Source organism: Dromiciops gliroides, chromosome 2, assembly GCF_019393635.1.
Source record: "Dromiciops gliroides isolate mDroGli1 chromosome 2, mDroGli1.pri, whole genome shotgun sequence".
Taxonomy (NCBI): Eukaryota; Metazoa; Chordata; class Mammalia; order Microbiotheria; family Microbiotheriidae; genus Dromiciops; species Dromiciops gliroides.
Window position 1 is genome coordinate 321,713,980 of NC_057862.1, and position 18,507 is coordinate 321,732,486.

At 40.8% G+C, this 18,507-nt stretch overlaps 1 protein-coding gene across 3 annotated transcripts in view; it reads right to left on the reverse strand.

Moving 5' to 3' along the window:
• Positions 1-18,507, reverse strand: part of GLRA1 (glycine receptor alpha 1) — a 93,075-nt gene that overhangs the window by 36,320 nt on the left and 38,248 nt on the right. For all 3 annotated transcript variants that reach the window (XM_043986348.1, XM_043986347.1, XM_043986346.1), the window contains exon 3: positions 14,981-15,048. In XM_043986348.1, coding sequence (XP_043842283.1) covers positions 14,981-15,048 — 68 coding nt within the window. The remainder of the gene's footprint in view (positions 1-14,980; positions 15,049-18,507) is intronic.

The following is an 18,507-nucleotide window of genomic DNA, read 5'->3' on the forward strand; positions in this document are numbered from 1 at the left end:
TGCTCAGTGTCAGGTGGGACTACGCCTTCTTGCTGAAGTTGTTTTTTGTGATTCTGCCTCGGAGAGTGGCTGGGGATTGAGCTGTCCAGGAGTGGATGCCAGGAACTGATTCTATAGGGTGACAGGGAGCTGTCATAGGCAACGCTGATTTGGCTTGGAAGTAACATAGCTCTCATTGCCGAATTTGTGCCAGGAGATTTCCCTGCTCCCCCTCCTACCTAGTTCCTCCTTCTGATAGAAGGTGTCTGGAAAGGATGTAGCCACTCCATCAGCTAAAATCACATTTTGATGGTGTCTTTGTAAATTTTTTTTTTTTTTTGCGGGGCAATGAGGGTTAAGTGACTTGCCCAGGGTCACACAGCTAGTAAGTGTCAAGTGTCTGAGGTCAGATTTGAACTCAGGTTCTCCTGAATCCAGGGTCAGTGCTTTATCCACTGTGCCACCTAGCTGCCCCTTGTAAATCTTTTTTAAAAAATAGCATTTAAATTTTTTCCCCAATTATATGTAAAAATCATTTTTCAACATTCATTTTTGTAAGCTTTTGAGTTCCAAATTTTTCTCCCTTCCCCTCTTCCCTCCCCCACCAAGACAGCAAGCAATCTGATATAGGTTATATATGTACAATCATGTTAAACTTACTTCCACATTAATCATGTTGTGAAAGAAGAGTCAGAACAAAAGGGGAAAACCACAAGAAAGAAAAAACAAACAAAACCCCTCCCAAAAGTGAAAATAGTATGTTTCTATATGAATTCAGACTTCATAGTTCTTTCTCTGGATGTGGAGAGCATTTTATATCATGAGTCTTATGGAATTGTCTTGGATCTTTGTATTGTTGAGAAGAGCTAAGCCTATCACAGTTGATCATCACACAATGTTGCTGTTACTCTGTATAATGTTTTCCTGGTTCTGTTCACTTCACTCAGCATCAGTTCATGGAAGTCTTTCCAGGTTAAAATCATAACATCCGGGAGGCAGCTATGTGGCTCAGTGGATAGAACATCAGCCCTGGAGTCAGGAGGACATGAGTTCAAATCTGGCATCAGACACTTAACACTTACTAGCTATGTGACCCTGGGCAAGTCACTTAACCCTAATTGCCTCACCAAAAAAAAAATCACAACATCTACACAAAACCTTTCCTGATCTCTCTTAATCCCAGAGCCTTCCTTTTGTTGATTATTTCCAATTAATCCTAATATTAATTAATTATTCAAATCATCAATCAAACAGTATTTAAACACCAATAAAGCAAATGTCTCAAACACTAGCAGTATGTTTCTGGGAAAGTCATATAACCTCTCTAAACTTCATTTGTAAAATGGTGATAATAATAGCACCTACCTCACGGGATTGTTATGAAGATTAAAGGAGATAATACATGTAAAAAGTTTTGCAAATCTTAAAGCACCATGTAAACAGTCATGATGCTGATGATGTATTAAGCACCTACTAACACTATGGTAAGCAGTAAGGATACAAAGACAAAAATTTAAAAGTCCTTGACCTTAAGAAACTCACATTCTGTTGAGGGAGACAATTAAAAGGGAGACACAGAAAAGACTATACAAAATAAGTTTATTCAAAACACATACAAATAAATATAAGGGTAATTTATTTGGGAAGGGGAAAGTCACTAGCAGGATCAGGAAAGGCCTCATGCAGGAGGTGATGTTTGAATTGAAATTTGACAGAAATTAGGGATTTAAGAGGCAGAGAGGAGGAGGGAGGGCACTTCAGGAAGGCAGGACAGTCTGTGCAAAGGTATGAAGATGGGACATAGAATGTCATAGGTGAGGAACAGTGAGCAGGTCATTCTGACTGGATTGCAGAGCACAGGAAAGGTATTAATGTATAGTACATCTGGAAAGGTATACTACTTCACTAGTTGATCTCATCAGTTCCCATAGATTGAATTATCATCTCTATGCTGATATTCTCATCTCTTATCCAGCCTTAATTTCTCTCCTTACCTCTAGTCTCACTGACTATTGGACATAATTCTAGTTCCTTCTCTGCTGATTATTTCCAATTTATTTTCTATTTGTATTTGTATATGTTGTTGTTGAGTTGTTTTGTTCATGTATGACCCTTCTTGATCCCATTTTGGGGTTTTCTTGGCAGAGACACTACAGTGGTTTTCCCTTTCCTTCTTCAGCTCATTTTACAAATGAGGAAACTGAAGTACACAGTGCAAAGTGACTTGCCCAGGGTCACACAGCTAGTAAATGTCTGAGACCAGATTTGAACTCATGAAGATGAGTCCTTCTGGTTTCAAGCCCAATGCTCTATCCACTCCACCACCTCACTGCCCTGTTTTACATAATTATTTGCATTTTGTCTTCTCCATTTGACTGTGAGTTCCTTGAAGGAAGGGATTATTTTTCTCTAGTAATTTGGCTATTAAAGGGAGGAAAAATAATGGGATAATAGATTGAAAGGATGGTAGGGTAAAGAGAGAGGGAACATGGAAATGTTTGTAGGCAGTAGGGAGGCAGTTAGTAGATGGAGGGAGATTGAAGAATAGAGAGAGAGGTGCATGGTTGTGGGAACAGTCTTCCTGAGGAGAATGGAGAGAACTGGTTGAAATGAAAATATGGACCACCTCTTTATCAGATGCTGCAATAAAGGACGCTAGTAGAAGAGATTATTACTAGTGACATGGCCAATTTTCTCAGTCCTTTGCTAAGACATCAGAAGAGTATTTTTCAGAAGCATCAAGGAGAGAAGGCTTGTATGGATTCTTCCAGCACCATTCAGCAGCATGTAAGTAAGAGCAGAGGAGGCAGAGGATGAGAATACTCAGCTGTAGGTATCTCATGTGTGAGAGTACAAGTCTGCAGAACTGTTGAGTTGGTTAGTGACAGTCAAGTCTGGGAAGGGAGGAAAGTAAAGTGGAATAGGGGTGATGGCCTGGGAAAGTACTTAAGAGCACAGGGAATGGAGGTCAAGGTAAGGATTAGGAAAAGGTTTAGGAACAAATGAGGCACAGGGGAATACAGAATGATAAGAGATTATTGTAGGAGAAAGGAATCATAGAATTCTTGATTGTGGAAGTGAAATGTTGATGGGTAATGGTGAGATCAATTGTGCGATCTTTGTGCTTGATGTAGAATGAAGGTGTAGTTTATGGGAGGTGAAGAAATGGAGGAACTGGAAGGTTAGGATATTGGAGGAAATATCAATGTGTGCCTTGAAATCCCCTAGTGGAAGGAAAGAGGTTGTGATGAAGAGGATAACTGTGAGCCAGGTACTGAAACCCTTGGGAAAGAGGGAGAATGACCGGAGGGCCACTAGATAGAAAGGTCTAGAGTGGAATCCTAAAGAAGAACAAGTTGCTGAATGATGGCAACAGAGGGAGGGGCTATGAACTGGAATGGGAAGAAAAGAGTATTAAAATTCCATATAGGACCATCAGGTTGGAGGGCGTAAAAGATCCATTGGTGCTACAAAAGATGGCTAGGGATGCAGTGTCTTTGGTGGGGGTGGGAGTGGGGAACTCAAGTCCCTATGATTACTAGAAAATTGAAAGAGTATGAAAGGAAGAGATCTCAGAAGAAAAATGTGTTGAGGATAGAATAAGGATTTAAGAGAGCAGAATGGAAATGGAGTGTGAGAGGAAGCTGGATTGAAACATGGGAGGGATAGGACTGTGATGGATGGGGATGAAAGAATAATAGTTGTGTCGGGGGAGTGGAGGAGTTTTTGATGGTCAGTCAGGGATTCTGTATCACTGGGAATGGAAAAATAAGGTGGGATTTTGCCAGTTGTTTTGCTCATTAACTTCAAAGCTTACACCACATTTCCCTCACAGTAACTCTGAGGCAGAAAGTACAATTGTTATTGTCACCATTTTACAGATAAGAAAACTAAGACTCAGAGAGTTTTAATAAATTATTCAAGGTTATACAGCTAATAAATAGTAGAACTCAGATTTGAGCCTTGGGTCTCCTGGTTCCAGGTCCAGGTCCCCTTTCATCACTCCATTCAATGAAAAACTATTGAGTGTATATGCTACACAAAGTCCAGTGCTATATCTAGCTTTGTTGTTGCTTGTTGTTGTTCAGTTATTTCAGATGTATCCAACTCTTCATGGCTCCATTTAGAGTTTTCTCAGCAAAGACATTGGAGTTTTTTGCTATTTCCTTCTCCAGTTCATTTCACAGATGAGGAACTGAGGCAAATGGGGTTAAGTGACTGGACCAGGGTCACACAGCTAGGAAGTGTCTAAGGCTGAATTTGAACTCATAAAGATGAATCTTCCTGAATTCAAGCCCAGCACTCTATCCACTCTGCCACCTAGCTTCCCCTCATGGTAATTATATAACAACAACAACAACAACATCTTAGTGTATGCATTGATTTAGAGTTTTCAAATTCCTCTCACATATTATCTTATTTGATTTTCAAATTATCTCTGAGTAGGAAAATGTTTGACAAATGGACAATCTGAGGCCTAGAGAGGTAACATGATTAGTCCAAGGTCACAATGTGAGATATTGGAAGAACTGGGACTAGATGTCAAGTATTTTAGGTTATTGCTCATAGACTCATAGAACTTTGGAAATGAAAGACTTTTGAATAAGGATGTGACATGGTGATACTTGTACCTCCAAAATATTGGCAGCTATGTAGGAGCAGGCAATAAGCATTTATTTGGCACCTTCTGTGTGCCAGACACTGTGTTAAACAGAAATACAAGCAAAATGAATCAGTTCTTGCCTTCAAGGAGCCCTGGAAAGAACTCATTAACGAGAGAAGAGAGCCAGTATGGCAGAGTGATATTACAGGGTGTGAAGGCTGTAGGCACTGAGGAAAGTTGCAGAGTGAGAAGGTAACAAAGCCATGGTGGTTTACAACCACGGAGTCAACCTCGACTCTTTTCTTTAGTACTCACTCCATTCCCATCCAACCCATTCCCATAGTCATCCATTTGTTAAGTCACGCCATTGTCCTGCATGTTACTGTCCTGCTTGAAAATCTTCAGTGTCTCTCTGTTGTCTCCAGGATAAAATATAAACTCCATAACCTGGCCTTTAAACCTCTGTGCAATCTGACTCAAATTTTCTATTCTGATTTCATATCACACTCATTCTCATACTCTAAATTCCAGCCAATCTAGAATCTGTTACTACTGTTTTCAGCAATCAACATGCTGTCCTTTGCCTCTGTGCACTTTCATGAGCTAGCCACATGGCTGAAATGAACATTTATTTCCACAAGCCAATCAATCAATCATCAACCAACTAATTAACCAATCAATAATCATTTATGAAATGCCTTCTATGTGCCAGACACCATGCTAGAGGTTGGCAAAACAATGAGAGTCTATTCCTTTTTTTTTTTTTTTTGGTGGGGCAGTGAGGGTTAAGTGACTTGTCCAGGGTCACACAGCTAGTAAGTGTCAAGTGTCTGAGGCCAAATTTGAACTCAGGTCCTCCTGACTCCAGGGCTGGTGCTTTATCTACTGAGCCACCTAGCTGCCTCATGCCTGAGGTGAGTCTTGAAGAAAGTGGGAGATTCTCTGAGGAAGAGGTGAAAAGGGAAAACATTCTAGGAATGGAGAAAGGAATGCTGTGTATAAGGAACAGTACAGGGGCAGGTTTGGAGTCAAAAATAATGAATTTTGTTTGGAGTTGAGTTTTAGATGTCTATAGTTCATCATGCTCAGCTCTGCCTTCTACATCCTTATCTTCCTCCAAGGCCCTGCTTAGAAGCCACCTATTATTCTGGAGCCTTCCTCGATCCATCTCTCTAATTGTTAGTACTTGCTCACTCTAAAAATTATTTACTTATTTGTGTTTATGTTGCATCCCCCCAGGAAAATGTAAGTCCTAGAAGTCAGGGACTCTTTTTGTTTTGACTTTATGTTCCAAGGGCTTAGCACAATGCATTGCACATTCTAATTATATGACTAATTACATTACACAAACAGTGCTGCCTCAGAGGTGGACGAGGGAGCAGATCTGAATAGTTCTACACATTCCAGGCCTAGGTTCTCTGCTTTTACTGAAATAATGTAATACCCCTTCAGTGGCCTGAGTGCAGCAGACAAAAATTGAAGCAGCCGTGCCCAACAGGAGAACAGAGGTCTAGTCTTGCCCAGTAGATGATGTATGCTACAGTTTATATGGCTTATTTGTATTTTGTCTGACAGATATCGTAGGTACTTAAAGAATACTTGTTGTATTGAATTGAAGAGACCTGAGAACATTGAACATGGAATTTCAGAATTGGGAGGGCCCTAAGAACATAGTACCTAGAATGTTAGAGGTGTAAGGGATTTTAGAAGATATATAGGCCTAATCTGTCAAGTAACAGAGGTCTAGATTGTGAGGGTAAAGATTTTGGTGGGACTTGACTTGTGATTTTATTGATGGAAGGAATTCCTAATTTTCAAACTTCCTCTACCAATGTAGATAGGTACTGGCTTGACAACTTATGGTTTTAGAGAGATGTCTAGAGTACTGAGATTTTAAGTGTAAGGTGCTGGCTCTCTTAAATGTGAATAGTTTTAACCTGCTGTCTAGGGGAGGGGGGACGGAGGGGAGGGAGGGAGAAAAATCTGAAATTGGAAAGCTTGTATGAACAAAGATTGAGAATTATCTTTACATGTAATGGGAAAAATAAATTTAAAAAATTTGAACAGTTTTGTTTGCGGAAGTAGGTGGACACACAGATAGCTCTGATGACTCGAGAGATAGGACGTTAGTTTAAAGTACTGAGGAGCTCTTAGACAGAACAGCTCCCATGTAAAAATAAAGTATTCACTGAGGCAAAGATGGATCATTTCCCAGATGTAATTTCTGCATAATTACTATAAAATCTTTGAGTTTGAAAGCTGGGAAACCTGTAACTAGAACTTTCTTATGACTATGAGAATATTATATGTGGTTTATTGGCATTGTGTCTGACTGAAATGTGAATTTTGTTTTTTGCCCTGAAATAACGGTGTCACTTCACACCAGGAGGCCCTGCTTTAAGGTGAGGAATCAATGAATTATTATTGGTTTCCAAAGATGATGGAGAAGAAAGAAGAGCAGATGAAGCAGTTGCTTTGACCTGACCTCAGCTGGGATCATTTGAGAGGAGGAAGACAGATTTTGTAGCTGCTGCTGGGAACTGTTCTGACTGGAAGAAAATAGGCTTTGCAGTTGCTGCTGGGAACTGATTTGTTTCAAGGAAAACACTGCTATTTGAAAGAGCTGATTAAAGTAAATAGTACTTTTAATTTTTAATTTTTATCAATTGTATGTAAAGATATTTTTTGAGTTCCCAATTTTTCTCCCACTCTCCCATCCCTCCCCACTCCTGAGGCCAGCAAGCAATTTGATATAGGTTAAACATTACTATCATGTTGAACATATTTCCACAAGTAATAGTACTTTTACTGGAATCTGGTTGGAAGGAAAGGAAGTCTTTTATGATCCGCACATCTATCTCGTATTCAACTATCTTGTATTTGTTTGGTATTTATACTGTATAGACTTATACATGTATGTAGGCTCTCCCAATAAAATGTAAGCTTCTTAAGAATAGACTCTCATTGTTTTGCTTTTGTATCCCCAATCTCTAGCATAATCCTCTGCTATGTGAAGACTGGGCTGAGAAAGGAAAGGCTAGGCTTCTTTACTTTTACTGCCACCTACATTTTGAAAGATGGAAATTACTCAGGGATTTATCTAATTTGCTCTTTACTTTCATTCATGGTTTGGGGTAGGGAGAGGAACCCCAAAGAGCCTATTGAGTAGACTTGAATAGCTCTGTATATTCCTGACTTAGGGGAACTGTTTTACCAAGAGCACTAATGCTGCCTTAGAACTTGGCTAAGCCAGCAGATCTGAATAGTGTTGTGTGTTCTAGGCCTAGGTCCTCTGCTTTCAGTAAAAGAATGTGATGCTACTAGCAACTGTGCCCAATAGGAGAGCAGAGAGAACCAGAAGAGGTATGGCTTTTCCCAGAATCTGATGCATATTAAATATGATTCCTTAAAGGTATCAAAGACTCAAGGTAATTGTGAGTTGCCCTGGGCACACTAACTTTCCTACTCATGTGGTTCCTTGCTAGTTTTCTACAAGTTTTTGCCCTCCTTCTTCTGGTAGAGGTTAGCACACTGCATTGATGGGATGCTGTGGCCCAGGTGTATGGGTGGGTTGTTCTGATTTTTCTTTTTTTTGCCTTGTCATTTAGTGTTTCATGATTAAGAATTAATGATATCATCCTGGCTTATTTGTTTAAATAGGAAACACACCGGTGGAGGCTAAAGATCTATAGTTGTGAGTTGTATACAAGTATTTCCACCATATCAGGGATACTTCTAGAACCTTGAGAGTGAGTTTAGTAGTATGGCTGCCTCTTTTGGGAACCATCCCAACCTGCCAATGTTAGTCCTGGTGGGTTATGTAAGCCTACTTCAGTTTAGAGAAAGAGAAGACTTGAGGTTTGAAGGCACAACTTTTAATACATAATTGATTTGCCCAGGGTGACTCAGCAAGTATATATTAGAAGTGGAACTTGGATCTAGATCTGCCTGACTCCCAAAACAGCTTTCCATCCATTGTAACACACTACCCTTCATACAATGAAATTGGAAGAACTGGCATTTGAATCCAAGTCATCTGACTCCAAGTTCAGTATTCTTTCTATTATTCCATGCTGACTCTGAATATGTGCTTGTGATATTCAATTTGATAAATATATTAATTAATTACCTACTGTGTGCAGAGAATAGTGCCAGGTGCTAATGTAGATAAAAGGTTTACTTAATACATGGTCCCTGACTTAATGGAGCTCTCAATCTAGTAAAGGGATATAATACATTCATAGATGCATAGATACATATGTACAAATTGCTAGAATACAAAATTATATATGAAGTGCTTAAGACAGATGTAGACAAAGAGCTGTGTGAAAAGGGAACACTAGTATCACAGAATCATTGAATTTCGGAGCTAGAAGTGACCTTTGAAGTCATCTGGTTTATAGCCTACCTGGAGCTTATTATAAATGACTAGTATTTATTTAAAGAATTAATGAATGAGGAAATCCATTTTACCAGTTGACTGGCATCCATGTTTTCCAATTAACACGTTAAAACACTGAAACATCACATTACACTTTCTGGTTGGGTGCTCAATCTCTTTATATAGTGGCTTTTTTGCAGACCTTGAAAGACCAGTGTTTATATACCCAGAAGGAGGGATATGGGCAGCTGGTCAAATTCTTTTCATATTACAAACTCAGCCAGAATCCTGCAAATCATCCTGAGCCCCTCTGTGGCCAAAGCACTATTTGAAATGTGGGAAAAACATATTGTTTTTGTGCCTTCTATGTTCTCCAAAGCTAGTTGCTAGATGTCCACAATGAAGCTTGGTGAAGGAGCCTTTAGAAGGTGTTGTGACTAGGTGGTTCATTGGTTGAAGAGAGGGCCCAATGAGGGGAAGGGGTCATAGGTTTAGCCATAGTTGGTCTAGTTAGCTTAACTGTGTTTTCTAGCTTCAGATTATGCCCTTGAACATCTGCATTACCCCTGCTTCTCACACAGCATCATAGAACTATAGGCTATCAAGGCTGGGAAGGAATTTAGAAGGTGTCTAGCCCAAGCCATACCTAATCAGGAAGTGCCTCTACAATATCTTTGACTCTGTAACGATTGGAATGACGCCACCTGCTGGAGACTTACTGTAGAAGAGTTCCGCCCATGAAACGAAGGTCTTTGAGGGCAAGACCAGGAGTCTTTTCTTTGGCGTTCTGACACGGACTAGTGGGAGGAGGAAGGAAGAGACTGGCGCTCACTCTCGCGCTCTTTCCTGAGGACTCTGGTGGAGAGCGGAGCTAGAAATGTGCTCTCCCTTTAATAGATAGGAATCTAGGCCTTTCTCTCTCTTTACCAAATTCTTATTCTCCTTAATAAATGCTTAAAAGCATAACTCTTGCTAAAGCTTATAATTTATTGGCGACCACTCATTAGATATTTTAGACAGTTTAGTTAGAATTTTAGCCCTTAACAACTCCAATATCTTTGAAGATGGTAACCCAGCCTCTGCTTGAACAACTACCATAATCGAGGTTCTATTAGCACTGAAGGCTGTACTTTCAGACAGCTCTCATCATTAGGAAGATTTTCCTCCCAGCAAGGCAACATTCATTACTCCTAGTTCTATCTTTTAGGGGCAAGGTAAAACAAGGTAAAGATAAAGTAGAACAAGTCTGAATCCTTTTTCATATTATTTTAAACCAACTCTGCATAAAGGGAGGTCTGTAGGTAAGAATAACTCTGTACCCCATAAGAGTAGGAAAGGGTGGGAATTTCAGAGGATGTGGGGACCCCACGTCCAGGAGCTGGCTTTCATTCTTTCCCCCAGCCCTCAGATTTCAGTCAGCTGCCACCTGTCCTTGGGCTTCTGACAAGTCTATCCGGGTAGACTCTATTCCTTTAGCCAACAAGCATTTACAGAACTTCTTCCTATAGAGTGAAGAAAGATATTCCAGGGGTAGGATGGGAAGGAAAAAGAAGAAACAGACAGGTGTCTAGGAAGTCATCATCTCATTGGAGAAATATCTAAATAAAGAAACATGAAATAACTTAAGAACAATGACAAGTATTATGTTTACAGGGGATGGGGGCAGGGACAAAACAATAATCAGAATATTAGGAGCATGAGCACTGAGGGTACCAAGAGTAACGGAGAAATCAAGGTGGGGGCATGTTTATCCCATGCTTATCACCTTCCTGGAGGTGAACCATGTCTGAAATGTATTGATAGAGAGGAAAGGGGTTTCTTATGTATAATAAGATCATGGCATTTTGGAGTTGAAAGGGACCTTAGAGAGGATTTACTTGGACCCCTTTATTTTATAGAAGAATTTGAAGCATATATAAGCAAGCAGCTTTCCCAAAGTCACACAGTAAGTGACAGAGCTAGGACTAGAACCCAGGTCTCCTGATATCTTGTCAGTCCTGTATGTTATACCATATAGCATATTGCCTTGTACAGGAGGGATGACAGACAAATTATCAGGGATGGAAATAAGGCTTTCAGGTCCACTTTCCCCATAAAATTGAAAACCCCTCTGTCTGCGGGATTACCTTTAATGAATGCAGAAAAAAACCACAGCACCTCCATAGCTCTGCTCATCTTCAATTCCTCTGTCTTACGATGGTTCTTTCCTAGGCCATGGCCTCCTTTGGGCCCCATATAAATTGGTTCTATCTGTTATCAATATTTCCTAATTTCCCCTGAAGAAATTCTGAGTCTTATACAATAATGTGCAATTTCCATTTTTAATAACATTTCAGCTATTGGGAATGATTGTCTAGCCTTAGCTATTGTATACCTTTCAAAGGTAATCTCTCTCCATTCTTAGATTTTTGTTTTCTCTTTGTTATTCAGGGAACTACCTCTTTCCTGGAAGTTCCTACTCAACGTGAGAGAAGGGGAGGGAGAAGTCAGGATGGGATTCAGAGCCATATTCACATATGAGTCCAGCCAAGCTACATCTGGTGCTGGTTCTCACGGGGGTCTACCGCCACCCCACCCCCAATGTCTTGAACAACTTGAACCAACCCTTTCCTGACTTCTGTGGGGACAGAAACAGACAATGAAGTCTGCTAGCAGGGGGCCTTTCTTTCTCAAGGACAGAAAGGATTAACCTCATCTCCCAAAGAGAAGCACAAACTTAGATTCTGGTCTAACTAAAGGCAGTTAAATGGCACAGTGGATAGAACACTGGGCATGGAGTCAGGAAGACCTGAGTTCATATCCAGTCTATGTGAGTAGGTTCTCTTTCTTTTCCCCTGATCAATGGATAATCCAGAGACAGAACCCCTATATGCTCCCTCATTCTAATTACACACACACGTAGAACTCTGTCATCAATCTCCAGTAAAACTGGGAGAGAGTAGTCAAGCTGGGGACCCCCTCCCTCATGTCAAGAATAACTCTGAAGGGCTACCCCTATACACAGAGTTATTCTTGGATGGGGGCTGGGACTGCTTTGTGGGTGTGGATGTGCATGGGAATGAATGAAAAGGGATTTACTAAGTGCCAAACCTTGTGCTAAACACTGGGATCATACATAGAAAAGCAACAGGGCTCCTGTTCTCTAGTAGCTCACATTCTGTTAGGGGAAAACAAAGCACATGGGAGGCTTCAGCTTCACATCAGATGGGAAGGCCCTGTGGTCTTGCAGTGTGAGGTACTTAGCAATACATCATCTTTAGTGTCATTTCCATTAATAAACTGTATCCATTTCTGATGTTGATCCATTTGATGGTGCCAAGGGCTTGGCTGGGGAGCACTTCCTTTCAGTCCCAGTGACTTCTGAGGAGGTGGGAGATGCAGCATCTGCAGAAGCAGTTGCCATATTCATCTCCAAAATCCCCTGTTCAGGAGTTCTTGGCCTGGGGTACACGATCTTGTTTTTTTTCTTTTTAAAATATATTTTGATAACTATATCAATAGAATCAGTTTCTTTTGCAATCCTAAATATTTTGCATTCAAATATATGCATTCAAAAACATTATTCAGAGAAGGGGTCCAGAGGCTGTAGCAGACTGTCACTCCCAAATGATCAAGAAACCCCTGGCCTCGCTGATTTTTGTGGGAGTGGATTGGGAGCATGACCAATGGTTTAGGGGAAGCTGTCCCCATGCTTCTTGGGCTTACTTGCCCACTGGTAGCAGCTGGTGGATAGTTACTATTATTAGTGGTGGTGGGGATGGTGGGTCCCTTCTTCCCAGGGGTTGCTTCCTTGGATGGTGGCTTTGGGTGACATACACAGAAAAGCAGCAGGGCTTGCTTGGAAGCAGGCTTGGTGACCTGGAGAGAGGCGCTAAGGTATGGGAGGGTGTTTAGAAGCTGCCCTGCCTGTGTCCCTGAGTCAGAATCTCTGCTAAAGAATGACAAGAAGCAGGACAGTTAGGAAGGCTCTGGGGCTATTGATTCTTAGGGCCTCTACCCCAAATCAGTGTTGGAAATATAGGATGTCCCAAAAGTCTTAGTCCAGTTTTAAGCTTTAAGAGCTGAAATTGGGGGCAGCTAGGTGTTGCAGTGGATAGAGCACTGGCCATGGATTCAGGAGGACCTGAGTTCAAATCTGGCCTCAGATACTTGACACTTACTAGCTGTGTGACCCTGGGCAAGTCACTTAGCCCCAATTGCCCCGCAAAAAAAAAAGAGTTGAAATTATTAGAAGGGAGGATAATAGCTTAAAACTGCAGTAAGACTTTTGGGATACCCTATACTGAGTCTCTATACTTGCTGTGATGGGGACACTGAAGAAACTTGCTTCTTTGCATATAGGCACATCTGTTCCAATATAGATTGAGAAAGACACAACCACTTGTAATAACAATAATAATGATGATAATAATAATAATGATAATGATAATAACTAGTGTTTATATAGTACTTTACAAATATTAACTCATTTTATCCTGAAAATCCTGGAGGTAAATGCTTTTACCCCCCCCCTTTTTTAGTTGAGGAAACTGAAGCAAACAGTTTAAGAGACTCTCCGAGGGTCTGAGGGTAGATTCAAGTTTTGATCTTTCTGGCTCCAGGTCCAGTCCCTGGCTGCCTCACAGTTGTTACTGTTCTTTTGTTTTGGAATCCTCAGTACCTAACAAAGGGCCTTGCACTTGATAGAAGGGACTTGGTAAATGCTTCTTTTTGTTTTGTTTTGTTTTTGTTTTTGCGGGGTAACGAGGGTTAAGTGACTTGCCCAGGGTCACACAGCTAGAAAGTGTCAAGTGTCTGAGGCTGGATTTGAACTCAGGTCTTTCTGAATCCAGGTCCGGTGCTTTATCCACTGCACCACCTAGCTGCCCCCAATAAATGCTTCTTGGATTGGGTTGAGAAGAAGGCTATGAGGACTGAAATAACTATCTTCATTATGACTTGGCTAAGCTACACTGAACAAGGCAGTGCCCTCACTGGAAGAGACTTGTGAGACATTCAGATCTTAAGCAATACACTTTCATGTTTAGAAAAGGCAAAAGAATAAGTTCTCACTAGGGCAGGGTTTGTTTAAATGGCCTGAACTTGTTCCTTGAACTTGGGCATTTAGAGACAGGACAATTTGTAAATAGACTGATTTTTCCACATGGGCTGTACTAGTCAATGGTTTGCTGATTCAGCAGTGTGTGTGTGTGTGTGTGTGTGTGTGTGTGTGTGTGTGTGTGTGTGTGTGTTCGTGCATGCGCACACACCCGTGCCTGTAGGGCATGGTGATGATACAAGATTATCTCTAACCCTAGCATCATGGACTGGAACCATTGACAATTTACAGCTATTTTCACTGATCACTTAGATCAATGCTGAAACTCCATGCTTACAAACAAACAGGATATTTCTATCAATGGAGCTGAATATTGTATCACCTTCCTGAGCTTTCAGTCCAGCTCCCCAGCCATAAGGTCATAGAATTCAGAGAGATTTACAGAGTCAGAAATGGAATCTTAGAGAGAAAAGAGCACTTGTCCAGGACCACACGGAGAATGAGGAGCAAACCAAGGATTGTGCCTAGGTCTTCTGACTTCAGAGTCAATATTCTTTCCTTATACTGTTAGCTTTTTCACATGACCAGTTATTTAATCATGTCTATACATTCCTGTACTTTGGAATTTTAATATTTGAACCAAAGTATATATAGGACTTTATGTTTTCCTCCCTGTAGCCCATTGTACCACCTTGTCAAGATCTTGGTGAAGGTCTCTTTTATTATCTGGTGTGTTAGCTATTCCTCCAAGTTTCATTGCATTTACATGGCTGATAAATAAATATACCATCTATCCCTTTATTCAAGTTATTGATGAAAGTGTTGAACTGGTCAAGATCAATGAGATCATCCTATTGGATTCCATTCTCCAATAACTTCTGATTCTCTGTCTCCTTTGGGAGACCAAATTGGAGGCTGCATGGTAGAAGTGAGACATACTGTATATATTGGGAAACAGAAAGAACTTTATATAACTCACCATAGTTGTTTCAGCGATGGAGCCAAAGCTGTTGATGAAAATGTTGCAGCTCACATTGACTGGGGGACCTGAAAGGCAAGAAGGATTGAAATTAATGTTCCACCCCATGGTTGCCAACCCAAAATGATGACTCCCCAACCATGTGGAGCCTTACAGGGCAGGGCTCCTTAGCTCAGCAATCAAGGCCCTCCAGGATCTTGTATCCAACTCTCTAACATTCTTTGTTCTCTGTTCTAAGATATCTTCCCATTTAAAAATTCTCTATTGTTTATTCTAGAGTACCTTCTATTTTTGACAGTCTATAATGTTCTATATTGTAACTCATGTTCTAGATCTGATTTTTTATTCTATGGCTTATGGTCTGTTCCAGTGAGAGTTCCCCTGACATTCTATGAGCTTTGACTCTATGACTTTTTTTCTCAATTGTAAGCTCCATGTTTTTTTTTTAATCTCTCAGTTTTTTGTCTTTTTTTTTTTTTGGTGAGGCAATTGGGGTTAAGTGACTTGCCCAGGGTCACACAGCTAGTAAGTGTCAAGGATCTGAGGCCGGATTTGAACTCAGGTCCTCCTGAATCCAGGGCCTGTGCTTTATCCACTGTACCACCTAGCTGCCCCAATCTCTCAGTTTTAAACATAAGAGTTCTGCAGTAGAGTAGATGCTAATATCATTAAATTTGTTGGCTTGTTGACCGTCCCTCAGATTGGGACCTTCTCCTTAGGAGGTTTTGGGATTCCTCTTCTTCTTGAGTACCTGCAATTCTTCCCTGCTGCTTTCTTGATGTGCATCAATTTTTTCTTTTGGTCCTGGAGAAAGTGCCAGGTACAGAGCACCAGAGGCTAAATTGGGATGTGTATTCATTAACACAAGATGATTCATTACCCCACCATATGGTCCCTTACCCAAACTCCATCATCTGCCTTGTAATTTGTGGCTGAAATGTAGTCACGCTGCAGAATTTGGAGGCCATCTTGGGAATCATGATGTACTCCTGCTGAACTTATGAACTGCAGTGGACTGCTTGCAATGGGGTTGATGGGAATTACCTAAAGAGGAACTGGGGGTGACTCTTAAGAATTGTCAACAGTAACTATGAAAGGACTAACACTTGTAAACCTTTTATATCCTCAGGGGTACAGGTAAAAGGGAGTTGGGCTAGGGATACAAGAAAAGTCTCTGTCTTAGCTCAAGCATTAGTCAGGGAGAGAAAACACACATACTTAAATCAATAAACTTTTATTAATTACTTACTATGTACTAGGTAACATGCAAAGTGCTAGGGATTCAAAGAAAAAGCATAAACAGTCTCTGCCTTAGAGGATCTTACATTCTAATGGGGAAGACAACAGGTACAAATAGAAGAATATATAAGATACAAAGTAGAGACAAGTTAACTTTAGAAGGGAAGGTACTAGCAACTGGGGTGAGGATGGGGAGCAGCAAACTCCTCCTGCAGAAAGTGCCACTTGAGCTGAGTCTTTAAGGAAGCCACACATTCTAATAGGTAGACATAAGTATAACTTTCAAGGCATGGGTGGAAGCCAGTGCAGTCATGGAGATGGGAGATGGAGGAAGTATCCTTTGTGAGGAATAGCAATGAGGTCACCACAACTGGATTGTAGAGTGTAAAGAGGGGATGAATGTGTAAGAAGCCTAGAAAGACAGGAAGGGGCCAGACTATGAAAAACTTGAAATGTCAAACAGAGAAGTTTACATTTTAGCTTAATGGTAATAGAGATAGTGAAGTGGTGCAGTGGATAGGGTCCTGGGCCTGGAGACTGGAAGACTCATCTTCCTGAGTTAAAATCTGGCTTCAGACACTGTGTGACCCTGGGCAAGTCACTTAACCATATTCAACTCAGTTTCCTCATCTGCTCTTTAAGAAAATGACTTTGATAGCTAGGTGGAGGATGGAGTGGATTGGGGAGAGGCTATTAGTCAACACTACAGTCAAGAAGTAATGAAGGGCTAAACTAGGGTGGTGACCACATGAATAGAATATATTGTATTGTGGAAATAGAAAGAATAAGACTGAGTAACTGACTGGCTACATGGGGGGGAATAAGGATGGTGGGGGAGGGAAGAAAAAAGGGGAAAAACACATAACCTTTTTATATTTAAAGGAATAGCAAGTAGCATAAAATAGATTTGCAGTTTCATATGCAATCTTTTTTATTATGCTATGTTATGGAAATGCTTGTCTGATTCCATAAATTAAAAATAAAATAAATAAAAATGTAAAAAATGAATGAGATGTCAAAGATGAAAATGGGATTATGAATCTGGGTAACTGCAAGGCTGGTGGTATCCTTGGCAGTAATAGAGAAATTCAGAAAAAGGGTGGATTCTTGGGAAAAGATAATGAGGGTTTTTTTTTTTTGTGGGGCTTAATGAAGGTTAAGTGACTTGCTCAGGGTCACACAGCTAGTGTCAAGTGTCTGAGGCTGGATTTGAACTCAGGTTCTCCTAAATCCAGGGTGGGTGCTTTATCCACTGTGCCACCTAGCTGCCCAAGATAATGAGTTTTGTTTTGAACATTTTAACCTTGGGATGTTTCAAGAGGAGATAATTCAGTTTGAAATGTCCAGTAGGCATTTCATGATGTGGGACCAGAGCTCAGGAGAGGGACAAGGGCTGGCTATAGATCTGGGAGTCATCTTTTCCAGAGCACTTGAAGCAAAGTTGATCTGAGGAGCTTCAACTCAGGATGACTGTTGTTAAAATTTTAAAAAGAGACATATGTAGAAATCAGTCTAAGACAATGCAGAAATGCTGTAGGGATTTGGAGAAGGGAGAGATCACTGTAGGTTGGAGTTGTCAGGGAACAATTTTGGGAAGAAGTAACAATTAGAAAGTAGTGATTGTAGTAAATGAGCTAGGCCTTCGTGGAGGGGGCAGAGGATTTGGAAAGGTCAATAAAAGGGGAAGAGCATTTTAAACCTGATTTGAGCTTGGTACCTCAAGTCTTGTGTCAAAAGGTTAGGAGTTAAGGGACTGGGGGAGACAGCTCCATGAGGGAGTAGAAGGGTTATGAAAGGGAAGCAAGTAAAACATAGACTGTCAGAGGTAGAGGGGTCCTTAGGACAGATTATAAGAGTTGGGAAGAAACTGAGAGACCATTGAGCTTCATTTGTACAGAGAAGCAAAGCAGAGAAGGGAAGTATCTAGCCAAATTTTTCCATCAAGTTAGTGGTAGATCTATGCTAGGACTAAGGTGTTTGGACAGCATTTCTTTTTTGATGAAGTTTAAAGAGGATTCCAGAGGCCTATGGGGGTGTGAGTAGACCATTTATGTTCCTTGTATTATCAGGATGAGATGTGGGAATCTGGTCCATTCCAACTGACAACCTATACCAAAACAGCCTCTGGTTATCACCCAGACTCTTTCAAAACTTTATGCTCTACAGTGGGAAGGGCCCTTGAGATTGAATGAATCCAACCCCCTCATTTTACATAGGAAGTAGCACAGAGAAGGAAAATGATTCCATTCAATTCAATACACATTTATTAAGTGCCTACTATGTGCCGG